Below are 18690 nucleotides of genomic sequence, written 5' to 3' on the forward strand. Positions count from 1 at the left end.
GTGAGATAGATAGGCAGTGCTGCTTGATTTTGAAACCATTTTCATTTCCCAAGTTGTAACGCGTGGGGTCGCTGATGACCACGTGTTTTTGTGAGCTCGGCGTTTTCAGTCTCCTCCTTTTCGTGGGAGGAAGTGTCAGCAAACTGCGAGTGCTTTGTGAGAGGAACGCGATGGGCGATGAGAAGGAGAGGGCAGGAGCTGATGGGATTTAAATGCTGGACGAACGAGTGGCGTTTTATGGATAAATAATAAATTTGGTTTCTCGTCAGTTTCTTTGAAAGCAGCGATGGGCAGTGGAAGGACTAACGGGATTTTCTGTTTGCTATGGATCCTGCTTGTATGTGACTGGGCTGCTGCTCAGACATCCTACTCTGTTTCCGAGGAGGCGGACAAAGGGACTGTGGTGGGGAATCTCGCCAAGAGTTTAAACGTCAATGTCCGAGAACTGCAAACGAGGAATCTGAATATTGTGTCTGGTTACAGTAAGAAATATTTCGAGGCCAATTTTAAAACGGGGGAGCTTTATGTTAACGAGCGAATAGACCGCGAGGAGCTTTGTCCAAACACGATCAAATGCACGCTAAACCTAGAGGCCATACTGAGCGGTCCTATGGTACTCCACCGCATTGAGGTGGTAATTGTTGATTTAAATGACAACGCACCCACCTTCGTCGAGAACTCGTATTCCCTAAACATATCTGAACTATCCCCTACGGGCGAACATTTCTTGCTTCCCCTGGCTATTGATGCAGATACGGGAAGCAATTCAGTAAAGACTTATAAGCTGAGTCAAAATGAGTACTTTTCACTAGATGTACAGAGCGGTGGAGAAAATAGTGTATATGCTGAATTAATACTGTTGAAAGCTTTGGATCGTGAAAAACAAAGTGTGATTAAATTATCACTGACGGCAGTAGATGGAGGAAAGCCTCCTAAAACTGGAAGCTTACAAATAAATGTAAATGTTCTGGATGCCAATGATAACACGCCATCATTTAGCAAAACGCTATACAAGGCAAAAGTAAAGGAAAATGCGCCAGCTGGATCATTAGTTATTCAACTGAGTGCCACTGATTTAGACGAAGGGGACAACGGGAGGCTTACCTACTCTTTTGTCAAGCGCGGAAACTTCGATCCTGCAAATGTGTTTTTTGTTAATGCAGAAACCGGGGAAATAACAGTAAACAGTCATTTGGATTACGAAGCACAGTCAGCATATGACATTCATGTTCAAGTAAAAGATCATGGGGTTTTGCCTCGGAGTACAAATGGAAAGCTGCTGGTGGAGGTCGTTGACGTAAACGACAATGCCCCAGAAATTGTGGTGACGTCACTCATGAATCCCGTTAAAGAAGATGCTGATATGGGAAGTGTTGTTGCTTTAGTGACCGTGACTGATAATGATGGAGGAAAAAACGGTCAGACCCGCTGTAACATTATTGGTTCTGCACCTTTTAAGCTAAATTCAAATTATAAAAACTACTATTCATTAGTTGTAGATGGATCTCTTGACAGAGAAAGCCGCTCTTTTTACAATCTCACGATTTCGGCTGTAGATGAAGGGACTCCGCCTCTTTCCAGCACCAGCGTTATTAATGTTCAAGTTTCTGATGTAAATGATAACGCGCCGCGTTTTGAACAACCAGTAATACATATTTATGTAAAAGAAAACAGTCCCTTTGGGACTAGTATTTTTACAATAACTGCAGTCGATCCTGATATAAATGAAAACGCTAGAGTGACATACTCATTAGATGTTGACTCAAAAAGTATTCCCATAACTTCAATGTTAAACATCAACTCAGAGACAGGAGATATAGTCAGCCTGCAGTCTTTTAACTATGAGGAGTTAAACACGTTTCAGTTTAAAGTTCAGGCCACAGACTCTGGTGTTCCTCCACTCAGCAGCAACGTGACTGTGAACGTTTTAGTCCTGGATGAAAATGACAACAGTCCCGCGATACTCTCTCCATATTCTGAGCATGGCTCCGTTAACAGTGAGAACATCCCCTATTCAGCTGAAGCGGGATACTTTGTGGCAAAGATCAGGGCTGTAGACGCAGACTCTGGATACAATGCGCTGCTTTCGTATCACCTCTCTGAGCCCAAAGGAAACAACCTCTTCCGGATCGGAACCAGCACCGGAGAAATCAGGACTAAGAGGAGAATGAGTGACAATGATCTGAAAACTCACCCCTTGGTGGTGTATGTTTCTGATAACGGAGAACCCTCCCTGTCAGCTACTGTGTCTATTGATGTAGTGGTGGTTGAAAGCACAGCTGACATCCAGACTCAGTTCAGACATGTGCCCATAAAGGAGGAGAGCTTCTCTGCTTTAAACCTGTATCTGCTGATCGCCATAGTGTCGGTGTCAGTGATCTTTCTGCTGAGCCTCATCAGTTTAATAGCTGTCAAATGCCACAGGACAGACGGCAGTTTCAGCAGGTACAGCGCCCCAATGATCACCACCCACCCTGACGGGAGCTGGTCTTACTCTAAATCTACCCAGCAGTATGACGTGTGTTTCAGCTCAGACACAATGAAGAGTGACGTAGTGGTTTTCCCCGCCCCGTATCCGCCTGTTGATGCGGAGCTGATCAGTATTAATGGAGGAGACACATATACACGGACTCAGACTTTACCTAATAAAGAGAAGGTGAGTTGTTTATTTGAGGTATTTCTGGTGATTGTGTCAATTTATGATAGATGTTGATGGTCGATGGAAGATGGAAGACGTGAAAGCAACGTGATACAAAGTGGGAGATACACTTCAAAAATGAATTACCTGACAGATGATTTTTACTCAGAAAATGAATTCACTATTATGATGCTGGATATAGAATTATTTATGTGGTATTCGAAACAGTTGCTGAACAATAGTATTAATGCAGAGAAGTCATCGTTGTGTCTGTTTTACTGACCAGCATGGGCGCTGTCCATGGTACTGAACTCTGGGTTGTGTTTCGTGCAACATGGCTGCCTCGCTTATTATCTTATATTTTAAAGCATTCTTTATTTGAATACGTTTTACCCTGGTAACACACAACTGTTGTGTTTTTATTTATGCAACAGAAAATGCGTTTTGTAGTGAATGTACATTTTTACGGAAATGGATTTGTCCGCTGTTTTGATCTTCTGCACTAATAGGTAATAATATAGCATATTCATGTTCTGCATTAGCTCCAAAATAACAGTTGGTGTCGCTGGAGACCACAATATTCGTGTCTTCTTTTTTCCCAGACTCCTCTCTGTGAGAAACATCAGTAACCACTAGTGCTTTGTCGTTCAATATACAAATGGTCGCCACACGGAGAGGGCTTCGTCTGTTGTTCATTTAAGCGAGGACATGTTCGAACATGTAAATCTGTCTCGTTATTTGGCAGCGATGGGACGTAGAGGGATAACATTCAGGATTTTGATACAAATAATAGCTTTTCTTTGTTTGTGTGACGGGGCAACAGCGCAGCTCTCGTTCTCCGTTTCCGAGGAGGTTGACAAAGGAACAGTAGTGGGGAATCTCGCAAAGGATTTACAAATCAATGTTCAAGAATTGGAAAAACGGGATTTACGAGTTGTATCTGGAAATTCTAAGAAATATTTCGACGTGGATTTAAAAACCGGCGCACTGTATGTCTGGGATAGAATTGATCGTGAAGAGCTCTGCCCGAACGCCGCAAAATGTTCCCTGAATATAGAAGCCATTCTGAGCCACCCAATGCATCTGCACCGCATAGAGGTACAAATTATTGACATTAACGACAATGCACCATATTTTCGTGAAAAGGAGAAGACTTTTAATATTTTGGAATCTTCTTTTACGGGGGAGAGATATCTACTCCCAATAGCAAACGACGCAGACACGGGCAGTAACTCGGTAAAGAGTTACAAGCTCAGTCCAAATGAGTATTTCTCATTGGACGTGCAGGGCGGCGGACAGCAGAGCGAGTCTGCCGAGATGGTGCTACAGAAATCTTTAGACAGAGAGAAACAGTCCGTTATCCATCTGACTTTAACTGCTCTGGACGGAGGAAAACCTGCTCGTTCAGGGACTTTAAAAATTGTTGTAATTGTCATTGATACAAACGACAATGTTCCGGTATTCAGCCAACCTCTGTATAAGGCCCAGGTTATAGAAAATGCTCCATTTCAGACATCCATATTGACTGTAACTGCTACAGATTTAGATGAGGGAATAAATAGTGAAATAGTGTATTCGTTTATTGAAAGGGGGGATTTCAATCCTGAAGCTTTGTTTTCAATAGACCCAGACACAGGGGAAATAACTGTGACAGGGAAAGTAGACTATGAAGAGAATACAGCATATGATATTCGTGTACAGGCCAGAGATAAAGGTACGCCTTCTCGAAGCGTGCATGGTAAAGTCTTAGTGGAAGTAACTGATGTTAATGACAATGTACCTGAAATAATTATCACCTCTCTTATGAGCCCAGTTAAAGAGGATGCTGAGGCAGGCACAGTGGTAGCTTTGGTGACAGTGACTGACAAAGATGGAGGTAAAAATGGTCTCACCAGTGCTACAATTCTGGGGTTGGTGCCTTTTAAACTCAAGCTTAACTACAAAAATTATTACTCATTAACAGTGGATGGATCTCTTGATAGAGAAAGTGTTTCTCAATATAATGTCACCATCATAGCAACTGATGAAGGCAATCCGCCTCTCTCCAGCACTAGTGTTATTCCTGTGCACATTTCTGATGTGAATGATAACGCCCCTCTATTCCCAGAGCCTTTGATTAATGTATATGTGAAAGAGCATAGTGCAGTGGGGGCTACCATCTTTACCATAAGTGCAGTTGATCTTGATATAGGAGAACATGCAAAAGTAACATATTCATTATTAGATGGCATTTCAAAAAGTATTCCCATACGTTCGATGGTAAACATCAACTCAGACACCGGAGATATAGTCAGCCTGCAGTCTTTTAACTACGAGGAGTTAAAAACGTTTCAGTTTAAAGTTCAGGCCACAGACTCTGGTGTTCCTCCGCTCAGCAGCAACGTGACTGTGAACGTTTTAGTCCTGGATAAAAATGACAACAGTCCCACGATACTCGCGCCCTATTCTGAACATGGCTCCGTTAACAGTGAGAGCATCCCCTATTCTGCTGAAGCGGGATACTTTGTGGCAAAGATCAGGGCTGTAGACGCAGACTCTGGATACAATGCGCTGCTTTCTTATCACCTCTCTGAGCCCAAAGGAAACAACCTCTTCCGGATCGGAACCAGCACCGGAGAAATCAGGACTAAGAGGAGAATGAGTGACAATGACCTGAAAACTCACCCCTTGGTGGTGTATGTTTCTGATAACGGAGAACCCTCCCTGTCAGCTACTGTGTCTATTGATGTGGTGGTAGTTGAAAGCACAGCTGACATCCAGACTCAGTTCAGACATGTGCCCATAAAGGAGGAGAGCTTCTCTGCTTTAAACCTGTATCTGCTGATCGCCATAGTGTCGGTGTCAGTGATCTTTCTGCTGAGCCTCATCAGTTTAATAGCTGTCAAATGCCACAGGACAGACGGCAGTTTCAGCAGGTACAGCGCCCCAATGATCACCACCCACCCTGACGGGAGCTGGTCTTACTCTAAATCTACACAGCAGTATGACGTGTGTTTCAGCTCGGACACACTGAAGAGTGACGTAGTGGTTTTCCCCGCCCCGTATCCGCCTGTTGATGCAGAATTGATCAGTATTAATGGAGGAGACACATTCAACAGAACTCAGACTTTACCAAATAAAGAAAAGGTAAGGGTGATGGAACATGAAGGCAGAGGGCTACCAATGTTTTACTTCTTTACATACTGTGATTGTACTCCTAAAGCAACTGACCATTTAGAAACCTCAAGATAAATCATTCTTTTACATTGTGTTGTCCTTGACAATAGTGTAATTGTATGTGATCTTGAGTGTACAGGTTATAATAAAGGCAATTTAGGATTTTTTATGGGTGCCATGTTTGTAAACTTTGAAAAACTTTCTATTTTTTGATTTGTTCTACAGGGACCCGTTCGTAATTTACTTTTGTATTTGTTTGTGGCAACACCATTGGACTTTTTAGACATTTCCTCTTGCTCATTTTTCTTTACATTGGTATTTGAAGGTTATACAAGCTCCATTTGATCAATATGGATTTTTAGTTAATTAATTTTACGGAAATTCTTAATATGTAATAACGTAATCACTCATTTTCATCTTCTCTTGATTCATACTTAAATAGAACCACAAGAGGTCGCTATCAGCTCAAACAGTGAGTTTGTGCGATGCTCCTCCTTTTTCGTCTGGAAAGGGGTTTGTATTTCTTTGTTCGTCGCAGCAGTACAGCACATCGTCACTGTTTTAAGGGGCTCTGCCTGGATGTATCGTTATTCAGTAATGGTTCTGCTGTAGTGATTTTCTAACTACAGTCATTAAATTGTTAAGCAGACTTGGACAAAATGCAACAAGGGAATGTTTTACTGCATTGGATTTATTTTTTGTTCTATGTATCTCACATATGGAGTATCGCAGCAGCACAGATTGTGTATTCTGTTGCGGAGGAATCGAGCCAGGGAACAACTGTTGGGAATTTGGCGAAGGACTTACATCTAGATGTGCAAGATTTGGAAACTAGAGGTTTTCAGATTTCAGGACCTAATGCGAGGTATTTCGAAGTAAATGTTAAGACGGGGATTCTCTTAGTGAAAGACAGAATAGACCGAGAGGAGCTCTGCTCCCGTAAAGTGAAGTGTTCGCTGGAAGTGGAAGCCATTGTGAACTCGCCGCTGAATCTACATCGCTTTGAGGTTAAAATTGTGGACATAAACGACAATGCACCCTCTTTTCGCAAACCCGGTATTGCTTTGAACGTGTCAGAGTCCGCGTTTCCTGGTGAAAGATTTGCACTGCCAAAGGCGTTCGATGACGATGTCGGTAGTAACTCGGTAAAGGGCTACAAGCTGAGCCAAAACGAACATTTCACCCTGGATGTACAGAATGCTGGAGAGCCGACCATGTCCGCTGAAATGGTGCTGCATAAAACCTTAGATCGTGAGAAACAGCCAGTTATCAAACTAACCCTGACAGCTGTAGATGGAGGAAAACCTGTTAAATCAGGCACGTTATATATCACCATTAATGTGCAAGATGTAAATGATAATATTCCAATATTTGACAAGCCGCTTTACAAAGCCACAGTGCCCGAAAACACGCCACACGGTGCGACTGTTATTTCGGTGCATGCTCAGGATTTAGATGAGGGTCTCAATGGAGAAATACTATATTCTTTTATCAACCAAGACGACGATAACGATGGAAATAAATTTGCCATTAATTCTTTAACGGGGGAGATTACGGTAAAAGGGGAATTAGATCACGAAAAAAGTAATGCAGTTGAAATACGTGTCCAGGCGAAAGACAAAGGTTCAAGTCCAAGAGCATCTCACTGTAAATTATTAGTCGTGATCACGGATGTTAATGACAACACACCAGAAATATCAGTAACATCTTTAGTCAACGTAGTGAGGGAGGATGCACCCCTAGACACAATGGTGGGACTTATAACGGTGAAAGATAACGACGCAGATACAAATGGCATTGTTCAGGTTAGAATAGTTGATTCAGTGCCGTTTAAAATTAAAAACACTTATAAGAATCATTATTCGTTGGTTGTAGACGGTACTCTAGACAGAGAACGAGCTTCTCAATATAATGTAACAATAACAGCGACTGACGAAGGGGTCCCTCCTCTTTCTGTTACAAGTGTCATTACAGTGCACGTTTCTGATGTCAATGACAATGCACCTCGTTTTAAAGATCCAGTGATAAACATATTCGTTGATGAGAATAGTCCCGTGGGCACTGTTATATATACAATAAATACTGAGGATCCGGATGGAGGTGACAATGCAAAAGTTACGTTTTCAGTAATAAGCGATACTCATAAAAACAATGTAATAGGATCACTTATAAACGTCAACTCAGAAACTGGAGATATAGTCAGCCTGCAGTCTTTTAACTATGAAGAGTTAAAAACGTTTCAGTTTAAAGTTCAGGCCACAGACTCTGGTGTTCCTCCACTCAGCAGCAACGTGACTGTGAACGTTTTAGTCCTGGATGAGAATGACAACAGTCCCGCGATACTTTCACCATATTCGGAGCACGGCTCTGTTAACAGTGAGAACATCCCCTATTCTGCTGAAGCGGGATACTTTGTGGCAAAGATCAGGGCTGTAGACGCAGACTCTGGATACAATGCGCTGCTTTCTTATCACCTCTCTGAGCCCAAAGGAAACAACCTCTTCCGGATCGGAACCAGCACCGGAGAAATCAGGACTAAGAGGAGAATGAGTGACAATGACCTGAAAACTCACCCCTTGGTGGTGTATGTTTCTGATAACGGAGAACCCTCCCTGTCAGCTACCGTGTCTATTGATGTGGTGGTGGTTGAAAGCACAGCTGACATCCAGACTCAGTTCAGACATGTGCCCATAAAGGAGGAGAGCTTCTCTGATTTAAACCTGTATCTGCTGATCGCCATAGTGTCGGTGTCAGTGATCTTTCTGCTGAGCCTCATCAGTTTAATAGCTGTCAAATGCCACAGGACAGACGGCAGTTTCAGCAGGTACAGCGCCCCAATGATCACCACCCACCCTGACGGGAGCTGGTCTTACTCTAAATCTACGCAGCAGTATGACGTGTGTTTCAGCTCGGACACACTGAAGAGTGACGTAGTGGTTTTCCCCGCCCCGTATCCGCCTGTAGATGCGGAGCTGATCAGTATTAATGAAGGGGACACTTTTAACAGAACACAGACTTTACCCAATAAAGAAAAGGTAAGATGTAAACCTCCCCTTGGAGTTCATACTCCAATAGTTTTGTAACTTTTGTATACAGTATCGAAATGTTTAGCCCTGCTGGGCAGTGGAAAAAGTGTTTCCAAGTAAGCTATTTCTCTCTAACTTTTCCTTCCCTGCTTGCGTCTGGCTTAGGAGCTATCCATGGTACTGAAATCGCGGTAGCCCAGTTATATACAGTGTAGTAGTAGATAGTTTGCTCATTATCTTCCCACAGGCTACCGCACAGAACTGGGGAGGGTCGTGCTGCCAAAACTTACGATTTAAACTATAAATAGAAAAAAACGTATTTCACTTTATTATCAAAATATATTTTCAGCAACGTCTCTGTTGGTGTTATCTTTTATTTTCATTAACACTGGATAATGTGCTCAGGTCACTCCGCACTGTCCCGACTAAACTGTCTCCCCCCAAAAAACAAAGGTAGATGAGAAATATCTCTCAAGCATAAATATGTACTTAAATTCAAACCAAAAATACATACATGAAATAATACGGTGCTATGCTGTATTTGATAGTAAATTAAGTAGACTATGGTACACAGTGGTCATTCAATAAAAAATAATACAGAACAGTTTGAAATATAACGTAATATCATGTAAGTTAAATGAAAGACAGTGTTCAATACATTGCACAATAGTAGCCTAAGTCAATTAAAATAATTGGGTACTGACACCCTTGTTTTCAACCATTCATATTGTTGGGGGCAGGGGGTTGAACATGAACATGGAGACCGATACGTAGGCTACAACACTTGAAGTAAAGTAAAGCTGGCCAGCTACAGAGGAATTCACGTTATCTTTCAGTATCAAACCCCACCGTCAGCAGTAGTAGTTCATTTGTAGCTTCCTTCTTCTCAGATGACAGCAGGTGTAGTTAACTAGTCAACTTGGTTTCCTTCTTGAAATGGGAACGTAGTCGCTGCAAACAAGGGGGAACATTTATTAAACCAAACAGCAACTATTCATGAATTATAACGCCAACGTTTATCAGTATGTTCCATACTGTATCATAGCTTGCTTTAGATACTAGTCTACCTTAGTGTTAGGTAGCTTGTTTAAACCAGACTAAAAGCGCGGGATCTTTTTTGGAAAGTAGTTTCCAACAGTAGAGAAACGGATTGTGTTACAGCAGTGTTTCCCCTACCATTATACAGGCCTGGCGGGCCCGCCAGGCCAACGGGACCCCCCGCCAGGCCAACAGCTGCCCAAAAAAAAAAAAAAAAAAAAAGTAAAAAAAAAAAAAAAAAAAAAAATATTAATCTTTTTTTTTTTTTTTTTTTTTTTGTCTGCACTACGCCGCGCGATGCACGTGTGCATTCGGAGCGCACATGTCAAACAGGGAAACTGACGAGAAAGAACCTTCCTTTATAGGTCCATGGCATAGGCTACACTGGAGATATTTAGGACTCAGTAACAGGGAGTTGAACAGGAAAAAGTGATGAGCAAAACTTAGAAAGTTAAAGTTGCTACGTCGCCATGGCAACCAATCTGTATCAACAGCTGAGACAGCGCAGCAAGTTATCTTGAAAACAGCAGGCTATAGTAGCCCTACAAGCTTTATTTTTTGGTATTTTCAATGCTACTTTATTTTTATGTTTTAAATTGAGAACTAGGCTACATGAAATATAATGGGTCAGAATACAAAATGTTGCTTATTTTGCACACATTTTGATCGATAGGCTAATCATGATGTGTAGCCTAGGTTAATTCATTTATTTTAAATTAATATTTGATAAATTAAAGAAAATGTTTCATGATCCAGATTATTCCAGAAATTAATACTAGACAGGATATACCTGTCTATATTAGGTCTTCCTGTTTATTGTATTTTATTTTCATATCTATGTGTTTTTCTTCAATAGTTTATATGGCTTGTGTCTCCAAATTATTCCATAAAATTGTTTTAGGCAGGACATATGACAGCTGTTTACAGAGCAAAAAAAATAAAATCAGATTTAGCTTCTCAAAGTGCACCAGTTTGATGCATTTAACTTTAAAAAGGTAAAGGTTTTCTTCCGCAGGGGCATGCCCCAAGACCCCACTAGAAGGTCCATTCTCCCCCAGCAGTCTCAAAAAATCCTGAGGGAAACACAAAATGTACAAACGTACCGAATGTGAAGGCATAACCCTATGCCCTGATTTGTAGCGGGCTGTCAAAAGAGGCTCATCCATAATACAGTTAGTTTTGGTCAATTTCTACTACAAATTTGGTACGCACGCCGCGCGCATACTCTTTATCAGCTTTTACCACCGGGCCTAAAAATAATTCTAGGGGAAACACTGCTCTGGTTTTGAGAAGTTTAAATATCCTTAAACGTGTTATGCCCACGATAGACCATTAACTTACTTTACGGTTGTATGTTGAAGCCTCAAACTCACGTCTTGGCAACATGGCTTGGCAACCTGTCCAACTTGGACTCAGTAGTAGCAAAACCTTCCCATAATGTAAACAAGCCGTTTGAAAGATCTTCTTCGCTCACTATCTCCTGGTTTCACGCGCTCAATGCTGCCACCGGAGGCTCGAAGCGGCATTGCAACAGTACTGATAGCTCTTTTCGTTAGCTCTCGGCCACAAGTGAGGAGATTTTTGAATTCACATGGCTTTTGTTTTCGTTCTTGAAACTTACCGCTGTCCATATGAGTAAGTCTTTTTTAGTTACTTTACATGCGCCTTATTACACTTAACTATGAACATTAACACTCGTATTAAACTCCGCCCTTCCCTTGTTCTTTCGAGGTAAACTGTGAGTAACGTTTGGCTCGGTAGGAAAAACAGAAGTAAACAGCTCGTGACCATCTTTTTGATGGCAAATGGTGAGCCTGTTTATTTTTGTGCTTTGTGAATACTAGTTGGTAGAACAGACAAAGACTGAAGTTGACATGTTTTGTGATGGAGAACAAAGCCTTTTGTGGTAGGACACTTGATATGGATAATTAGGATTATTTACATTAAGGCATGGCAAGGCGATTTATTTGTACAGCACAATTCATACACGGATGCAATTCAAAGTGTGTATCACAGAAAGGTCATTGCAAAAACAAACAGAAACCAGTTACAATTGTTCTGCAATTAAAAATGTAAAATAGAATAGATTTGAATAGAATTAGCAACAAAGAAAAATGCTTAATATTTAAGGAGAGTAGCTAGGCCTCTTTGGGTGGGATGTTGTAGTCCTACTGATTCCCCTTTTAGATGTTTAGCTGAAACAGTTCTACACATTTGTCATAGTTCTGCCTTCAAACTTCAGTCTATTTGGTTTCAGTGCACATAAGTCATAAATTAACTGTAGCCTACAGCAAACAGCAAATGTTGTGCTTCATCTTTCTTTCTAAATGTATTTCTCTAATAGGTATTATCACAAGGCAAATTGGTTTGTGCTTATGGCTTTCTTTGTGCAGACAGACGGTTTAGCCTTTCCTTGAATTTTGTATAGATTTTGGTGTTACCCATAGTATTCTTCGTTTATTCTAGTGTGACGTCTACAAACTTGTAGCAATCCCAGGCAGCATGATGTTTGACTTATCATAGTGTGAAAAGCACTGGTGTTCCTTAGAACATTAGTGCTCTGTTAAGTTCAAATGTCCCTGTAAACTGTTGATGTGTAAAATTACAGGACCGTGAAATATAGACTATTATTTTGAACCTCGCTTTCCTTACCATATTTATGTCATGTCTCCTCTGAAAAAAGGCCTTATGATAAAGGTATGTGTCACTCGTCCCAACTCACAGGAATGTTTGGCATATTCTCTTTTTTGGAATGATCATTATAATGTTACTCTGCTTAATATTTATTCTAGACTTGCAATAACATGTGTGTGTGTGTGTGTGTGTGTGTGTGTGTGTGTGTGTGTGTGTGTGTGTGTGTGTGTGTGTGTGTGTGTGTGTGTGTGTGTGTGTGTGTGTGTGTGTGTGTGTGTGTGTGTGTGTGTGTGTGTGTGTGTAGAGTCACACATTGTCCTCCCTGTTCATCATTCAAGGTTTTATATCTTTCCATTATTATTATACTATGCCACACTCTCTTAATTGTTTTCTGCACCTCTACCCTACATTTGTTTGTGAAACACAGTGAGTTTTTGTAGGGCAGTGTGTGACAGTAGGCTATATTTCTATAGGCTAATACTATAGTAACACCCATGGGAAATCTAAAGCCATGTTATTCACTTATACTATAAAAGAGTAATGAGCTAAGGGAATGATGTGTTTTCTTGTTTATTCTTTGCTCTAAAAATACAACCGTTTTAATATACATATCCTGCCTTCAACACATCACCATGTATTTTCTGCACCATCAAAATACATACATGATACTATTCATTCCAAGCCTGCTCCTTTTTCTCTTCCTCCTGCACCATGTTGCCAGACCCTTTTTTACCCTCCCCCTCTCCTTCACCAGCACTGGTGGAGAAGGGGAGCAGCTGAGAGAACTAACAGGGAATTAACGTCCATCTCTGCAGACATGTGTGCCATCAGCCTCAGAGCGCTGTAAACACGATCCAATATATTTTCATTAAGATGCCTAATGTGTGCACAGAGTAGAGGCAGCCCTGATCCGCTCATACCACGTGGGACACCACGGACATTTCGATAAGATTTGTCAGTAGTTAAATCTAGCTTTGCATGTACAGTCGCATGGTATTGATATTTAAAAATGTTGTTATAGCTCCAAGCGCGTGGGATGTACGTTCACATACTCCCGGCGAAGCTCACTGTACATTGTGTGGTGGTGGTTCTATGATGCTTTTGAGTCACTCAGACGGTATGACCTCATTTCAGGGAGTGGTACAGCACAAACAAGCATGGCCTGATGTCATAACTCCCGTTGGTTTGGATTGCTTCTGTGTGAAGTGAATGTGTTTTTGTCTGCGCTCTCAAACTAACTGTAGGCTACATACTGCAGGCGCTGCTGCGTATGAGCTATGTGGGTCAGCGTGTGATTTAAAGATGGCAGCGCGCTACAAACATGCTCCATCTGAATGAACCTGTCTTTGCTAGTTGCGCTCGCTCTTTTCTCGGATACAGCCTCTGCGGCACCATCTCTACATCCATAATGTGGCTCCTGACACAATGCCTGAAGCTGTTTCTTGCACAAAAGTGGTTCAGTATTTGTTCTGTATGCTGCAGCTCTCCGTGAATGTGAGAGTGCGGGGGGAGGGGCAGGTAATTTTCCGTTACTCGCTGCTGCTGCAGCAGAAGCAAGGGGAGCTTCTGTCAGTACCTATCGAGGTATCAGCTCCGTTCGGCTCAGCTCTCTCCCCTCTGCGGCTGGGCGGGGCCGATAACACCTAGTGTCAGAAGGCAAACCGGTTGGGAGGGGCTAAGGGGCCAAGGGCGGATGAGGAGGAGAGGCTTTTGTCCAAACGACCATCCTGTGTCGTGTTTCAGTATTTTTTTTTTATGGAGCAGCAAGACTCTGCTCATTTGCATAAAGCAGAAATGGCCTCATGTGGGTGTTTTATAAAACCACGCTGGTGATGATAATAAGGTACACATTTAAAAACCTATTGAGAGGGCTATAGTTATTGTTTTGCAGTAGTAATACATAAGATGTTGACTTGGGGTTTAGAGTGTGCATCCGATAAAAGCTTCTAACTGCCTCTCCCAGTGCTGCAAAATGCATTAAATAATTGATTCTGCAGCACATTATCCTGGTTGAGTCATACAGTTAAGTGGTTCACTGTTCATAGATTGCAGCCCTACATTAGATAGAAGCATTCACCTACGTCATGTTGGTGGATTACACATGTGGGTCAAACAGATGGACCAAAATCATGACAAGAAATGTCCTTATCTAACCGGTTTTAATACAAGGTGACAGAGTGGTTACCTGAAAATGTATTGTTCTTCTGTATTTCTCTCCCCGTCACACAGTCTTATAGCACTTCCTGTTTTTCTCCTTGACAAGGGTGTGTCCTTTTGTGCAAGTGAGGTTACTGCTGCTGTCTGTGGTTACCATGGAGACTGTTCTCAGCCTTAATGAAATGATGAACTAGTCTGTTTCCAGGGAGCTGCCAGCACGTACCCACCCCCACCCAACATCCATCCCAGCATGTGTTATAGAGAGGCAGTCAGGGAGGAAACAGGGTGGACGCAATGGGAGGCAGGAGAGATGGAGAGAGAGAGAGAGAGAGAGACAAAGAGAAAGATGCCAACCAAAGATGTGCTGCATCTTGAGCAGGAATGCCAAGTCAGACCAAGGTTAAAGGATGTAAGCAAGCTAGGGAAAAGTGTGTGATTACAGAATCGTTTCTAAAAAAATAAAAATAAGTGGGGAGAGGGGTTTAGAGGAAGTCACAAACTCAGTGGCACAGACTCGAGCCTTGAGCGTGAGATAGTGAGTAAAGTGTAGCTTCTGAGGATGCGATGGACAAAAAACATATTAAATACATGCCCTGCGGCTGAGTGAGAACATCACAGGCTTACAATTGGTCACAGATGAAAGAAAAGAATGTATCACCACCATTCCCCTTCTCCCCCTCTTCCACCAACCCATCCTTCATCCGAGCTCCCTCTTAGTGGCATCGGGACGTGTTTGCAGTCATTAGATTAGCTTTGTCATGCTCAGAACCAGGGTTCCATCCTCTCCCATCCGGCAGGGATACAATACCAGGGCATCCTAAGAGGGAAGTATCCAAAGCCGGCCTGCTTTCCCTGATAGCTTTGTTCAGTCCCACAACAAGAATCGGTGTTATTTATGCACAGGCTGAACCGGGACAACCAAGGAACTGTTTAACCCCATGCAGGGCCCGAGAGGGAGGGATTTCTGCTGCTTTTGGTAGTCTTGTGCCCTTCATCTTTGAAAGCAAGGTACTCAAGGGATCAGAACAAACAAACATAGCCCCATAATACCTCCTCTACCCGCTTACTGTGTCCACCTAGTAAAAGGATTTTTGGGATATCTTGGGACTTTTGTTTCTGAGGTTTATAAATGGAAAACTTCTTGCAGTGGGAGAAAAGTATGATGATAAGATGGTTTGAGAACCCATCTTTTTCATAGTGTTATACCTATTTATTAAATAACACATACCACATTTCACCCACTTTTTATTTCTACGCCCATTTAATTTAATTTGAGAGAATGACTCTGAAGAAGTGAGTGCCAGGAAATATAGTGCATATTGTGGTGCCTTGTCTGTGGTAGTTTGTGTATTTTCTTTTTTGTTAAGGTTAAGATATAGCCAGGGAGACAAACATGCTTATCTTCAAGCTGGCTTTGTTCTATGTACATGCAGTATTTTGCATTCAAATGTTCCTCTTCAGATTGTGTCTGGGATATGTGTCTATCAATGAGACATTTATAGTTAGTGTTTAGATAAATATGAATTGCCATTGTATCAATTACAGGCAGTGGTTCTGTGAATTTACCATCATGCTTCACTCGGCTCTTTCTTGTCTCACCTCTGGAGGGTGCCTTGCCTTATATCTTGCTTTATCCATTGCGGTCACTATATTGAGAGAAAATGACTGCCACTGCAGTCTGACGTATTTGCCCTCCTTCCTCCTTTTCTCTTTCTCTCACTCTCACTCTCATCAACCATCTCTCTCTCTCCCCTCTCTTACACGCACACACTCACTGGGATTATGCTTTAGTGCTTTGGCTTAATGAGAAAAGCCTGTGTGGATGGGCAGTGGGGTGCAGATCACGTGGCCAACCCTTGTACTACCGATTTGATCCAACAGAGGGACCAATTTCACCGTCTCTCCCACCTTTGTTGCCTCTTGCTCAGCCTGTCTCTGCCACCTGCCCACCCTACAGTTCATTTGCGGTACTATTGGTATTGACTGTAAACCTATCTGTTTTTGCAGAAGTAGCTTGATTTTGAGATTATGTAAAATATACAGTTTAGTTGTCATACATATTTCCTATTTTGGTCGAAGAGATAACCAAAGGACAACATGATGACATGATGATTGGCTTGTGATTGTAAATACTATTTCCTCTTTCCTTGAACTGTATCTTGTACATACCACCACCACATCCGGCATGGTTTTACTCTTGAACATTTTTATTTTGTAAGACATTTGTTATGCTGTTTCTGCTGTCTCCTATAAGATAATGCCTCTGTTCCTTTATTTCAGTCCCTCTTTTTTAAGAGTTGGGTAAATCTGAAAGCACATTTCCTGACACCAAAGACGCTGCTGTCCACCTACACAACAGCCTGCAGACATTTCATGTGTTTTTCTCACCTTCTCTTTGAACTATGTAGAAAAATAGCGATAGTATTTTTGGCTTTTCCATTCTGCCAGTACAATTCTTGTCAAGATATGACTGCAATCTCATGCACAAAGTGGCATTATATACCAACACTTTAGAAGATATGGATTTGAAAACTTTGGGTCAGCAGTGTTAGCCTATGGATGTGGAAGCAAATATGGATTTTTCTTGCTTTAAATTAAGGCACACAATGAACATTACCTGTGAACCAGTAGGTGCATACAGTGACCTCTAAAAGCCTGCATGGTGTTATTTCCTGCAGTATTATCGTCTGTTTATCAAAGCCCTTCCCTGCCATTTAAGAATGAGAAGAAACCACGGCAAAATATGTTCTGACATTCATTCAGACATAATATTGTGGTCCTTGGCTAGTGTGTGTGTTTTTGTGTGTAACAATGCTTGTGTGTTTGTGTGTGAGAGAGAAAGTGCATGCCTACAGTTACGGATGCCCTTTAAGTTTGCATGACTGCCTCTGTTTGTATATGTGTTGACCGAGGGAGTGATGTAAGGAGTCCTGCTTCTTGATAGCCCAGCCGTGACCCATTCTTCTGTGGATCTTCGCTGTCATCTGACTCATTAAATGGGGGGAATCCAGATAAGAAACTCTTCGGGGAAGTATTATGAATGCCTTTTAGAATGGCCACTTACAGTATTAATGAGGTTGAGTCAAATAGTGAAGAGAATGTTATTAATATGGTTGCCATCTTGCATAATTGATATAATGGGTGATTGCAATATTATGGAAGAGAGAATGAAAGGGAGTCTCAATTTTTAAAATCTGAATTATGTCTCTTAATCATAACTATCACATGCTTACCCATAGAGCTGTTGTGTTTTTACTTAAGAAACCATTCGCCATTAGCCAGCCCTCAGCTGGGACAGCAGAAATCTGAAATGCAGCTGAAGAAAAGAGGGGGACGTGACAATATGGAGAGATTGAACGAGACTTGGGAATTAACAAAAAATGTCAAGGCCAGGTATATTAATTGATGGGGGAGTGGGAAATAAGTTCAGACAACATGTGTGTGTGTTTTTAAAGATGACATCCAACAAAAATAAAGACTAATTAGCCAATTAGCGCTCTGAAATCAATGTATATTGATGCGTAACAGGCGTCTGTCTGCAGGTGGATTAATGGTGACTGCTTTATCTGCAGCACCCTTGAGTGAAAAATTAAATAATCCACAGCTCAATTAACACTGAAACAGATGGGCAAAGAGGTATGAGAGAGATGTTACATAGAGGGAAGGAAGGAGGATTAGAGAGAAAAGGAGAGATAGAGAAAGAGGTGCAAAGGTCAGGTGTAAATGCAGCTCTGCCTTTGTTGTTGACGGGATAAACGTCGCCTGTGTTCATTCTCATGTCATTGCCAAACACGGAGCCTCGCACGTCCCACCGGGGAAAATCTGCTAAATGTCACGGTTAGCGTGGCAGACCGTACATGCACACCATCAGAGACGGCTGGCCCCGGCTGAAAGAGACTCTGTGTTATCACCGCTGCCCAGTGGGATAAGAATGAGAGACATCTCTGCTAAATGGTTTTGCAGAAGCGCTGAACATATACATCGAAAAATTTGAATATCGTGCAAAAGTTCATTTATTTCAGTAATTCAACCTAAAAGGTG

General features: G+C 41.9%; 2 protein-coding genes across 3 annotated transcripts in view; both read left to right on the plus strand.

Moving 5' to 3' along the window:
* Positions 1-18690, plus strand: part of LOC307256491 (protocadherin alpha-C2-like) — a gene marked incomplete at its 5' end in the record, with an annotated part of 199325 nt that overhangs the window by 156907 nt on the left and 23728 nt on the right. The gene's annotated exons all lie outside the window — the stretch shown is intronic.
* Positions 287-14139, plus strand: LOC307256587 (protocadherin alpha-2-like; the record flags this gene model as incomplete). The annotated part of the gene is made up of 5 exons (XM_080035617.1): positions 287-631; positions 3737-5770; positions 6682-7045; positions 7955-8829; positions 13975-14139. The coding sequence occupies 5 exons, from the start codon at positions 287-289 to the stop codon at positions 14137-14139; spliced, it is 3783 nt and encodes a 1260-aa protein (XP_079891743.1).

The sequence above is a fragment of the Ammodytes marinus genome, assembly GCF_949987685.1.
Source record: "Ammodytes marinus genome assembly, chromosome: 10".
Lineage (NCBI taxonomy): Eukaryota > Metazoa > Chordata > Actinopteri > Uranoscopiformes > Ammodytidae > Ammodytes > Ammodytes marinus.